This window comes from Otolemur garnettii, unplaced genomic scaffold (assembly GCF_000181295.1).
Source record: "Otolemur garnettii isolate 467f Iridium unplaced genomic scaffold, OtoGar3 scaffold00002, whole genome shotgun sequence".
NCBI lineage: Eukaryota > Metazoa > Chordata > Mammalia > Primates > Galagidae > Otolemur > Otolemur garnettii.
Genome location: NW_003852397.1, coordinates 54,211,542 through 54,224,292, shown reverse-complemented (window position 1 = coordinate 54,224,292; position 12,751 = coordinate 54,211,542). Strand labels below are relative to the sequence as shown.

The 12,751-nt window shown below is 46.1% G+C and overlaps 1 protein-coding gene across 1 annotated transcript in view; it reads right to left on the bottom strand.

Annotated features, from left to right (window-relative positions):
* Positions 1 to 12,751, bottom strand: part of ITGA9 (integrin subunit alpha 9) — a 346,390-nt gene that overhangs the window by 294,956 nt on the left and 38,683 nt on the right. The window contains exons 5-6 of the mRNA XM_003781794.3: positions 10,711 to 10,778; positions 1,530 to 1,659 (exon numbers count right to left, since the gene is read on the bottom strand). Coding sequence (XP_003781842.1) covers positions 1,530 to 1,659; positions 10,711 to 10,778 — 198 coding nt within the window. The remainder of the gene's footprint in view (positions 1 to 1,529; positions 1,660 to 10,710; positions 10,779 to 12,751) is intronic.

The following is a 12,751-nucleotide window of genomic DNA, read 5'->3' as shown; positions in this document are numbered from 1 at the left end:
AGTTTTGTGATGACACCATATTGTCACCAATTCCTATTCACCATGTGGCTGATTTCTTCAGAATGGAGGCTTATATCACTTAAGGGTATTATGAGTGATATCAAAGCCTGAACTGATCCTTGCTAATCCCTACAGCAGATAAGGGCCTCTGTTCTGTATACAGGGAGAACGCACAAGCCCTGAGGTTCAAAGGACCTGGGCTAGGCGCTAGAGCTGCCATCTAAACCAGGATTTCTTCTGCCTTCTCTTGGTTCTCTGATTCAGTGAACCTGTGTTGAGTTTCTACTATCCACCAGAGCCATGCCAAGTCCCAGAACTGTGAGACAACATTCCCACTTTCAAGGTGCTCCCAGCATAGTACCAGTGGCAGCGCTGTCTCAGTGGCCACACGGAGGAGGAGCTCTGCCTCAGGCTATGCTCAGAAACCACAGGATTATACCCCAACGTTGCTACTTAGGAGCCATTTGACTTTGACAAGTCATATTAACTTCTTTGTGCCTCAGTTTCATTATTTATAGACTGTGGATAGTAATAATTATAGCAACCTCATAATGTTGTTTCAAGGATTAAAAGAAATAATGCCCAGAGTCTGACAGAATAAATGCTTAAAAGAGACAGCGTTAAGGGGCTGGTGCGTATAGGAGCAAACATCCCCGAGACCCCGAGTAGAAGGATCACTGGGTCTGTGCTACTGGGCAAAAAAACTTGCAGTTAGATAGGAAAAGGCAGGTCCACAACTCCCTGCTCCCACGTAACAAGAAATTCCCAGTAATTCTCTATGCAAAAAAAGAGGTGAGGGGCTTCCCCTGATTTATGTGTAATGAGTGTGAAAGAGCATTGCTTTGTCGTCATCAGGCCTAAACTTAGCCTCCTTTTCAGTCCAGAATTATAGCATTTAGGGCATGGATTAAAGAAAAGAGTCTTGTAATTATCATCTACACAAGCAAAGGCAGCCTCTGTTCGTAAATGGGCATGGCCTTAGCCTGGCATCATTCTTGCCTGATGGCTGCTAAATTAAATTGTGTCTATCTTCTTTCTAGAAGATTAAAAGGGCTGAGAAAATAAGAGAAATTGTTCTGAGTCCTTAATTAAACTTCGGTATTAAGTTGTCATCTGCCATGATAATTTCTGGTCCTTGTTATTTCTATTTGCAACCAGCTTTGTGCCCAGGAAGCAGGGACTCCATCCAAAGAGAAGCCCTGAAAACCCAGGAGTCTATGACATTCATTTTGTCTTTGACCATGTGAACCTGAGTAATTGCTGTAACAATAAAATAAGATGTTTGCTTCCCCGGAGGCTTTACCATCAGCTTTTTCATGATCACACAGTTTCAACCTCAGTTTCCTCCTTTGTTCTCCTCTCTACCTTCTATATAGGGGGCTAGATGTTAAGGGGCCCTGGCTGAACAAATGAGTAATTAGAACAATAGATGTCAAAGACAACTAAGTCTTCTTTCCACCAAGAAAGCACTTTGGTGGGAATCGCACCCACTCCCCCTTCCTTACCTGTCATCTCCCTGAGCTACTCACCCAGGTAGGTATAGCGCCTGTTCATGATCACCTCATCGTTCAGTTTAAGGTAGGTGTTGTCCGTAAGGTTCAGCACTTTGACCGTCCCAGCCCAATAAAATGACCCTGGAGCACCCATCACCACCAGCTCCTACAGTAAAGAAATTCAAAGGATAAACAGGGAAGAAAGGTAAGGAGGGGAAGAGGGGGTGTGATGAGAGCCACAGTTACAACAAGAGAGAACTCAGAATTAAATTTAAAATACATCACACCAAGGACTTTTCCAGCAATAAAAAAATACTTCACCAGATTCCCTAGCATTATGGATTCTATCATAGGATGGGATTATCAGGACTAAAGACATGAAGATGATTGAGTAAGGGGACAAAACGTACGACAGGCCAGGCCCCTTTCCTATCCACAGTGAGGCTACACTCATTTCTTCAAGTTGACACAAAGGAGACAGCAAACCACCGACACTGTCCTAAGCCACAGGTTTCAGAAAATAACACTCATGGAAAGTCAGCAACACCTCTCCTAGCCTGGATGCCAGCCCCACTACCTGGCAAGGCCTCTCTGCTTGATACACAGCAAAGGAAAATAGTGATCAAAATCAGCTTCGCAAAATCCCCTCTAGTCCTCACTCAAGATCCTCCTCTCAGGAGTGGTTCCACAGCATAGTTTTCCAGCCGCTATGGCCACTGCAGATGTGGAAGATAAAACCCCAAGATCAGTGAACACAGGCGAGGAAGGACATAAACTGTAAGAAGAGACCGCAGGCAGAAAGCAGCAGTGTTACTATTAAAACAGACTCTAGGGCCAGACCCAGTGGCTCATACCTGTAAGCACTTTGGGAGGCCAAAGTGGGTGGATCACCTGAGCTCAGAATTTCAAGACCAGTCTGAGCAAGAGCAAGACCCATCTCCTAAAAATAGAAAAACTAGCTGGGCATTGTGGTGGGTACCTATAGTCCCACCTACTTGAGAAGCTCAGGCAAGAGGACTACTTGAGCCTAAGAGTTTGAGGTTGCTGTGAGCTATGATGCCATGACACTCTACCCAGGGCTACAGAGTAAGACTCTGTCTCAAAAATAAAATAAATAGACAGACTCAAGAACACAAAAGATAGGCTTGGTGCTCAATGAATAGGGCACTGGCTACATACACTGAAGCTGGTGGGTTCAAGCCCAGCCCAGGCCTGCCAAGCAGCAATGACAAATGCAACCAAAAAATAGCTGGGCATTTTGGCAGGCACCTGTGTTCCCAGCTACTTGGGAGGCTGAGGAAAGAGAATCACTTAAGCCCAGGAGTTTGAGGTTGCTGTGAACTGTGACGCCATGGCACTCTACCCAGGGCAACATAGTGATACTCTGTCTCAAAAAAAAGAAAAAAAAAAAAAGGCACAGCTGTCTTCAGCATCAGATTAGTGGGAAATGGTTGACAGGCCTGAGAGCAAGCTTATGCCACAAAACCATCAAAAGGCCAATGCTGATGATAGTCCTAAGTGCCCAAAAAGGATTCAGTTACCTAAGGAAGTCAGCACGGATATCTAATGATTTTACCCACAAGGATATGTGTCATGTTTCCAGCATAAGAGAAGCTGGAAACAACATGAATATCTAACAGGGACTCTAAATTACGGTACATTCATTCATGGATTCTAAAACACTGTGGAAGATCTAATGACACTGAGAGGTAATCACAAAGTGGTGGTGAATTTAAAAGGACATACCAAACAATATGTACACTACGATCATGATTTGTTAAACAAACATACAAACAGATAAGCAACCAAAAGGACCAGAAGGATAAGCCCCAAAGCATTCATGGTTTCTTCCACTAAGTGATAAGATTATTGGAATCAATCAGTCTCACACTCCCCCCTCATCCCTAAAGCTTATCTCTGTAAGCTTTTGTAATTATCTTCAAAATTCTAGAACAGACTACTTTCTAAGAGCACCAGGCTTAGGTAAAAGTCAACACTGCCAACTCTCTCAGCCACATCAGGCTCCTCTCCTGCCACTGTCCCTGGAACCCTCTAAACTAATCCTGGCTTTCTGAGCATGTTCTGCTCTCTTCACCTCCATGCTTGCAATGTCCTCACACCTCCCCTGCTTGGGTAACCTTCAGTTCTTTAAAACCCTGTCAAAATGTGGGTACATCTTAGACAAAACATTGATGGGAAAACAACACCACCAACCAAAAAACAGAACTCATATGAAGTTCTAGAATCAACAAAACCTATCTATTGTGACAGAAATCCAAGCAATGGCTGCATGGCATAAAGAAGGGGGTTCTGTCTGAAAAGGGACAGGAGGGACTTTTCTAGAGTGATGGAAATGTTCTAATCTTCATCGAGGTAGGGACAACACGCTTATGCACATTTGTCAAAAAGTCAGTGACTCCTGCATTTAAAATAGTGCACTTGGTTGTTCTTAGTAAATGTAATCAACTTTGATTTCTGGCAAGTCTAGAACAGTGATTAAACATCGGAAAGAAAGTCATCCCACACAAACACCAAATGTGATTGTTAGATGACATTTTGCAAGCATTAAAACAGAGCATTGCTGTGCAGATGCCATGCTGAGGTGAGGGGAGGGTGGGCAGTCCTCACGTCCATCAGATAGTCCCGGCTTCCTGTCCTTTCTTCCCCAACAGGGAATCCCCTCTTTCCGATTACCTATATTTTCTAAAGTATCTATACTGCCATAAGAAATCATCAAGATTGTTTTTCTAGTGAAATCATTAATTTTTTCACTCACCAATATTTATTAAGCACCTACTATTACCAGAGTTCTTGCTGGATACAAAATAAAATCTCTTTGTGCAACATTTTTGGGGTGAGATGATGATGAAATGTGCAAGGTATTTTTAAAACATCCTATCCAAAAGGGTTAAGACAATACAATTTCCAGATGAAGGTCCTCAGCTGCAGACAAAACCACAACAATGCAAGCCATTCAGGCTCTATAGGTCCTGTGACCTGAAACACACACCAGCAAGGCCATCAGAGTCCCCAACCCTGTTCTGTATTTCAGAAACAGATCTTCCCAGGCTTGCCTCTCTGCAAAGCTTGCCCCACCCGCCAACAGAAGCTGCTAGTTTCTGATAAGGCCCTGAATAACATACGTTCCATGGTCAATTTGGGGAAGAGCCTTAACAAAGAGTAAATTATGAGCTCAGATGGAAGAAAAGCCAGTAGATTCTGGTCTGTGTGGTTTCCTTTTGGTAATTCAGGAAGAAATGACTATTGATGGACACTTTGTTTTAAGATTCTGAGAGTCTATTCTCCTCAAAGAAAGCTGTTGAAGATAAGCCAGATGTTCTCAGAGGTATCTCACTGTCCAATAAAAAGAGACTTTCTGCACTCAGGACTCACCCCTGGGAAAACAGTGGTATGTGCTTTCATTCATTCTCTGTATACTCGTCTGCTCTGCTAGCTCTAGAAAGAGTGTGAGAAACACAAATGATCAGTTCATCAAAGGAGAGAGACAGTTTTTTCATGGCCTTGAGCTTAGAAAGGAATTTGTAATCAATGTCCAAACACAAAGGGCACCTAAGAACATTGTGAGTGATATCTTTGGCCGCAGCTGTTTATACAGCATAGAGCCATCTCCATCTGTAACGCTTTATAACTGAGAGCTTCAAGCATCAGTACAGGTCTGCAAAGGCGCTTCAGGACACCAGGCAGCAGACACATCGCTTTCCGATGACTTGATGAACCCACTGCTAACACATTGTTGTATCCCCTCTCAAATATTACAAAGAGGGCAGGACAAAGTCAGCCCTCTCCCCAGAAACCTTCAAAACCAATAGCTGTTGGTTATTTTCCCCTCTCCTCCTAGTGCTCACACCTCCTCCTCCTTCCGTCCAGACTAGACAACCCGGGGCACAGCCTGCAGTTCTCAGGGCTGGGGTGGGAGGCGGGGACAGTGTCTTCCTGGAAATCCCTCGTGTTTGTTTTTTTCTGTCCACTACGGATAATGCCTGTGCCCTTTTTGGTGCTGTTCACAAGTGCCAGGAAAATGTGACCAGTGCTTACCTCCCCACCCCATAGGCTAGTGCAAATGTCACATACATAAATGAAGCTTCTCAGCAAGCAAAGGCCACCACCATCTAAGTCATATTCCTGGAATCCCAGCAGTGTGGGTCTTTTCCCAAGATGCATCTGTTAGCAGAATCTCCAGAGGTGCATGGGGCACCTGGGTGTGCCTGACAGAAGCCACAGGCTTTATCTGCACATGGCAAGGGGCATGAGTGGGAAAGCAGAATGTTTGGGACCTGTGCTAGAAGCTCCTACAGTAGTGCTCCGATGCTGGCCAGGTTGGTTCAAGTCCTCTCTTACTACTTAGAAGTACCTGTCACCTCTATTAGCCTAGTCTTACAAAAATAAATAAAGTTACCAGAAAATTCTCCCTTATCCTCAATGACACGCTAGAGCTCAGGTGGCATCCATAACTCAGATAGCTTTGATAAGCTTAAGGTCACTGACCAGCGGGTCAAGCAAGCACCCTGGGACAGAACATTTCAGGGCAACAAGGCCATGTCCAGAAGGCCACAAAAGTACGTCCACCCTGAGGAGCAGCTGTGTCCCCTGTGAGGGAACAGACTAGCTCACAGCAAAGACAAGCCCTAGTGAAGAGGTCAGCAGGAGGGCAGAGGAGGGGAGCAGTGCCTGCCTGACCCCTTCAAGCTCATTTCCTGCTCAGCCACAAACAGCTGAAGTTCCAGAAACAAGGGAGACAGGGAGTTCAAAGACCTCGGGTTTAAGGAGGCAAAAAGCTTGGGAACCAAAGCAGAGGCCAAAGCCCAAACTGGCCAGAAGACAGCAGTCTGGGGTCAAGGACTGCGTGGCAGCCAGCAGGGCGGCCTTCCCACTGGCGACCGCCCACCCCCTCCCCCTCAATCTGTACACCCACCATGTCCCCACTTCTGTGTACTCGGAGCTCAGCCAGTACATGCAGAAGGACTAAGGTCACCCAGGGCTCTGCATACCCAAGCCTGGAGCTGCTGCAGATGCTCTGGTTCCTCATCACCTGAGCTGCAAGGTCACCTGGACACACCCCACCCTGCCTCCTTCTACTCCTTCTTCTGTCCTGCCTCACCACCTTTATTTTCCCTGACTAGCCAGCTTGTGAGACCCTAAGGACACCTCCCTCCCAAAAACTCTTCCTCTCCCTTAGTTCTCTACCATCATCCATGGTGAGCTCCAGTGTCTGCAAAGAATCTGCCTTCTGCTCCCATCTAAAGGGAGGAATCTCCCCCAGGCCCTATGCTAAGCAGAGTCACCAGCAAGGGCCAGATCTAAGTTTCTAATTCAGTCTAGGTTCCAGTCTATGTCCAAATATTTCCAGCATACATGTATGTGTGTGTCCCAGCACTGCCCTCTCCACAGGTCTGAAAGCAGATTCATCAGTTTCTCCCACTGGGTTCCTTCTTGATGACTGCTTTTCACCAGGGATACCACTATTCTCCAAAAATCTGGCTCAAAACCTTCTTCCTCCACCCTACAGTCCTCTGGCCATCCAGCCCCTGCTACTTCCTTCGTATTCTCTAACTCTTCCAATCATTTTTATTCCTAAAGCATCTCCCTAAATCTGCCCTGTTGCTCCATAGCTGCCCTACTCCACAGCCTCCTACCTAGCTTTTCTTCCGGTCCATCCCTTGCCAAAGTCCTCCCATGGTCAACCCAAACGGCCCTTCTTACAACACTGCCACGCATCAGGCAGGTCACCTGCTTATGACCTTACAGTGCTTCCCCATTACCGGTTGGCTCAAGTCAGACATTACTAGTCCAGCATTACTAGTCAGGCATTACTAGTCAGGCATTGTTAGTCAGAAATTACCAGCCCTACTGGAGGAATAACAGGTGTACTAATTACATGTCTAAATGCTGAGATGGAAGAAGAGAGTGAAGTTAGCCTGTGTCAGGATGGCATTTCAGATCAACGGGGACAGGAAAAAGTGTTAACAAACGAGTATCAGAACAAGCAACTATACATGTAGAATAAATATAGTTTCTACCATATAATGTATACAAAAATAAATTTCAGAAGGATTAAAGACAGAAATCTTTTTTAAAAAAAACCTATAAAGGTACTAGAAAAAATATATAGGTGGATTCTTAGAGAGGGATAACCCTCCTAAGATGAAGGTCTAGAATTCAGAAAGAAAAAGATGGATAGGGCTTGGTGCCCGTACCTCAGTGGTTAGGGCCACATACACCGGGGCTGGAGGGTTCAAACCTGGCCCGGGCCTGCTACACAATGACAATGACAACTACAACAAAAAAATAGCCAGGCATTGTGGCAGGCACCTGTAGTCCCAGCTACTTGGGAGGCTGAGGCAAAAGAATCGCATAAGCCAAGAGTTTGAGGTTGCTGTGAGCTGTGACACCACAGCACTCTACCGAAGGCAATATAGTGACGTTCTGTCTCAAAAAAAAGAAAAGAAAAGAAAAAGAAAAAGATTGATAGATTTTACCAAACTGGAGTATTTAATGCCAGTATAATAAAGACACCATGTCACCACGGGCATATTTAAAAAACAAGATGTAACAGATAAGAGGTTAGTGTTGAAAATTTGTCTGTTTTTTAATTTTTTTTATTTTTTTTATTTTTGAGAGCCTCAAGCTGTCACCCTGGGCAGAGTGCCGTGGCATTACAGCTCACAGCAACCTCCAACTCCTGGGCTCAAGCGAGTCTCCTGCCTCTGCCTCCCAAGTAGCTGGGACCACAGGCGCCCGCCACAATGCCCGGCTATTTTTTTGGTTGCAGCTGTCATTGTTGTTTGGCGGGTCTGGGCTGGGGATTCGAACCTGCCACCTTAAGGTGTATGTGGCTGGCGCCTTAGCCGGTTGAGCTATAGGCGCCGAGCCAGTGTTGAAAATTTTGTAACAAATTATAAAAAAATAGTAGAACAATGAAAAAGATAGAATGATGGACTAAGAACATAAACTGGCGATTTCCAGAAAAATAAATGTAAATGTTTAATATTTTAAAAGAATACTAAACTACACTAATAATCAGGGAAAGAGACATTAAAATGAGTTTATTTTTTAAATGACAAAAATTTGAAAGTTGGTGGGGGAATGTGGGACAGACGTAGCCCAGGGAGTCTCAGTTGGTGAACATTCTTGGAGTACAGTTTGCCAGCATGTATCAAAATTCCTTTGACTGAGCAAGTCCTCCCCTTGCTGTCCCTTCTGAAGAAGCGCGCACTGCGCACAGAGAGCTGCGTGTGGATTTCCGGCACAAGGCAGCCAGTAAGAGCTGGGCGCTCTCTAGCAGGCACTGAAAGTACCGTACAGTAGATGAGGATGGAAAGGTAGGAAGGCCGCGTGTGGATTCCTTTCTGAGTGGGATGGGAAGGCACTGGGAGGTCCTGAACAAAGGAGCACCTTGGCATTTTTCTCATTTGGAAAAGACAGTTCTGGCTGCTGTGGGGACCAGTCTGTCCAGAGGCAGGAGTGGAAACAGAAAGGGGAAGACTCGGCAGTGGGGGGAGCAAGGCAACTGTGGCTCGGAGCAGTGGGGTAGCAGAGGGCAAGGAGGGAGAGGAACATCTTTGTTAGGAGGTTTTGAGGGCACAGGTGGTAGGACTTGCTAGTGGCTTGGGAGTAGGAGAATGTCATAAGAGAAGAATCTTACTTTTGGCTTCAACAGCTGGGAAAATTGGGAGTGCCATTCACAGGGCCTAGCTAGCATGGGACTCTGTGGAGGACGGGTTGTCCTAAGTGATTCTCGAGTGAAGGGATGTACTAAGAATCCTGAAGGTGAGAAATGGGGGTTAGGAGGCAAGCATCTCCCATGTCTTGGTTTGAGAGTGAAGGATAATAGAAAACTTCTACCTTCGGACTTTTCCTATTTTCTTTCTGAATCATACACTATATTGCCAGCTGCCTGTTTCTTTCTGAATTTAAATAGCAGTCTCGGACGTGGAGGTGGGCAGTTCTCTCTGATGCTGGGGGGGACGCTCATCAGCAGCCTCGGCACACCAGAGCGCGCTCTCTGCCCTCCTGAGCTGGGCTGGACAGGGGTGAGCTCAGGGAGTCAGGCATGGGCCAAGACGCAGGATCTGGGTTAGAACCCTCTATGTCATGAGAAGCCTTGGCATCAGAATGACAGGTTTCATTTTGAAAGCTTTCTTGGGCTGGTGTGCAGGAACACATGGTAGGGTTCAAGAATGGATGCTGGCTGGGTGACAGGAATGTTCTAAAACAAGGCAGGGATGGTGGTTGTACAACACTGTGAAAGTGCGTGTGCAGTGCCCCTGAGTGTACCCTTTCAAATGGTTACAATGGTGAACTTTTGTATTATGTATATTTTACCACAGTAAAAAAAAAAAAAGTAATAATGGATCTCAGGAGACCAATTTGGGGCCAGTGTCTCTCCAGGTGATGATGGGGTGGCTTTTCCAGAAGCATGGAGGAGACAAAAGAGGTGACAGTGATAAAAGCTGTCAAATTAGGGAAAGGTTTTAGAGGTTAAACTAATAGGATGTCAGATGAACTAGAACTGAAGTAAAAAGCACTTTGGGGGGCCTTAGCAACTAAATGGATGACAATGCCATGCACGGAGCCCCTCATGGACTCTGCACAGCAGGTAGTTGTGAAAATGCCTAAAGAACAAGGAGTTGAAATGAAGGGCCAACTTACAGCAGGTGAGACTCACACATGACGGCTGCACCTGAAAATGCACGGCCAGCCAAGGTCAGGCGACTGTGCAGGCACATGGGTGTTCAAGTGTACAGTCCCCCAAAATTTGGGAAAAGAAATGGTCAGCATCATGCATAAAACTAAGTCTCCACTGAAGAGATGGGGTGTCCATGAGGTGACACCCACACCTTTGTCTTCACACCACCAACAATGAGGCATGACTTGGCTGAATGCTGCCTCATCCGCACCCGCCAAATTGACTCTTTCCATGTGCCTGAGTCAAGCTGACTCCTACAGAAACCATCAAACAGCTGTATCCCCTGAATAAGCCAGCCTGTCTCCCTCTGTCCGGGGGTCTCTGGCCAACTGGTGCCCCCATCAGATTTAAATCACCTTTCCTGCTGTGAGGACCATCATCTACCAATTCATAGTTCAAGTATCTGAGACACCAGAAGTCTCACTCACCTCAAAGGATTGCCAAAATCACAATAAGCAAGAAAATGAACGCCAAAAAGAGAAAAGAACTGCTCAGACAGCCAACACCCACCTTAGTGAAGAAGCCTGCTATCCCAGCCTGGCAGGAGCCATGTTCTTCTCCGTACTTCTTCTTATACTCTAGAGGGGGAGGGAAGGAAAGAGAAGCAAACCACAGCTGCGTCAGTGTGTGCCAGTCGTGTGTGGAGCCAGCAGAGCCAGCCAGCCACTTTCCCCCGAGTGCCACTGTAGGCTGGACCCAGGGATGCCATCCAGATGGGGGCGAGGAAGGAAAGACTCAGGAATCTACATGACCTCAAAAATCCAGGCTCTGATGCCACCAGGCAGCAAGGCTGCCAAGAGCCCCAGAAGACTCCCTCCACTCACGTGGAGAAAGAAAGTCAACAGCCACAGTAATTACACGGGAGGCTGGCGGCAATCACAGCAGAAAGGATGGAGATCCCCAGTAGGCACAGGAGCTGAAAACATGACCCAGAAGTGGAATGATGTGGCCCTCCCAGTGTGGAGTTCCCTGGAAGAAGACCAGCTCTCCCCAAAACACTCAGTACAGCTGGAGGCAACATGCTTTCTACCATCCAACCAGGAACAAGCCACCCCCCCAGGGCTGCAGGAAGAAGGGGTTCCCTGGACTTGCTGCAGCCCATGGTTACAATATGGCTGATGGTGTAACCGTGGTTACACTCGGCACTCACACCTGTCTTCTTTGTGTGGAAGGAGAAGGTGATGTTTTCTCCAGGTCAAAAGAAAATTAAAGGATAAGCTCGCCTTCTCCCTCGGTTTCCAACACTCCTACCCAAAGAATGGGGGCATTCTGCTACTCCAGTTTAAGTTGGCAAGGAAGAAGGAAACTTTTGATGAGTGTTTAGCATGTTTCAGTCCCTGTATTTGCTGCCTCCACTCACGCCATTCCACTCATCCCTGGAAACACAAACCCTTGATTGTTAATAGGTGAGAATGCTGACACTAGGAAATAGGTGAATTGCGCAAGGTTGCACAGCTAGTAGATGGCAAAGCTAGGATTCTACTCGAGCTTGGACTTGGGAACACATTCTGTCACCTCTGCAGCCTGTCACAGGTTTTACAGAGTGAATGATTACACAAAATCCAGGGAAGTGACTAGTTGTTTGAAATCATTTAATGGGTAAAGACAAAGACCTGGAATGATAATCAGAGTGACTCAAATCAATCATGTGTGAAACTAGACCTGTCTCACAGGCTGCCCCAGGCACCCGCAGGCCAGGGCTACCCAAGGAATAACCCAGTGACCCCTGTCCCACCCCTTGGGCTCTTCACAAGTCTCTGGTGCCATTAAAAGCAATATAATTATTTTTGAACATAAAATAAATAATACAAAGGAACAATGAAACTGTGATTGCAACACAGTCCCACATCCTGCAGCTCAGAGTGTCTACTCCAAGGGAAGGGGGGAAAGGGCCCTGGGGAAATACACAGAGTAATTCAGTTTCTAACAACACTCACCGCAGAGCCTAGTAACATTTTCCAGTAAGTGGCCATTAACCGACTGCTAAATTACAACAGAATGTCAATCGAGTTACTCCTCTTTCACACAGGGTGAAATCAGTTCCTCCCGCTTGGTCCTGTTACTATAAGGAGAACCCCCAAGCTTGCTAAAAAGCAATCCAGTGACAAATGGAACTTGCTCATTCTCGGCAAAATCCTTCTCCAGGGCTGGGAGTGGGGCTTGTGCAAAGTAACAAATCCTGCATCAAAAAGCACAATGGCAAGAAGGACCAAAATGTCCCAACCTAAACAGACAGTGACACAGTAAATCTGAAACGTCTGGCCAAAAGCATATGCACCCCATTGAGTCTAGGGAGTTAAACACTCAATTGTGTAACTCTTGAAAAATAAAACATACAAAGGACTTCAGACCCCCAAGAGCTGAATGAAACTACAGTGCAGGACACACCATTTCAACCTCAGAAATTTATGTATGAATTGGAATTACGTGGGAATCTTTCATTTTTTTAAAGCAATCACAAGGTTTCTTTGTAACAAGGAGAAAGAAGGAAGGAAGGAAGGAAGGAAGGAAGGAAGGAAGGAAGGAAGGAAGGAAGGAAGGAAGGAAAGAA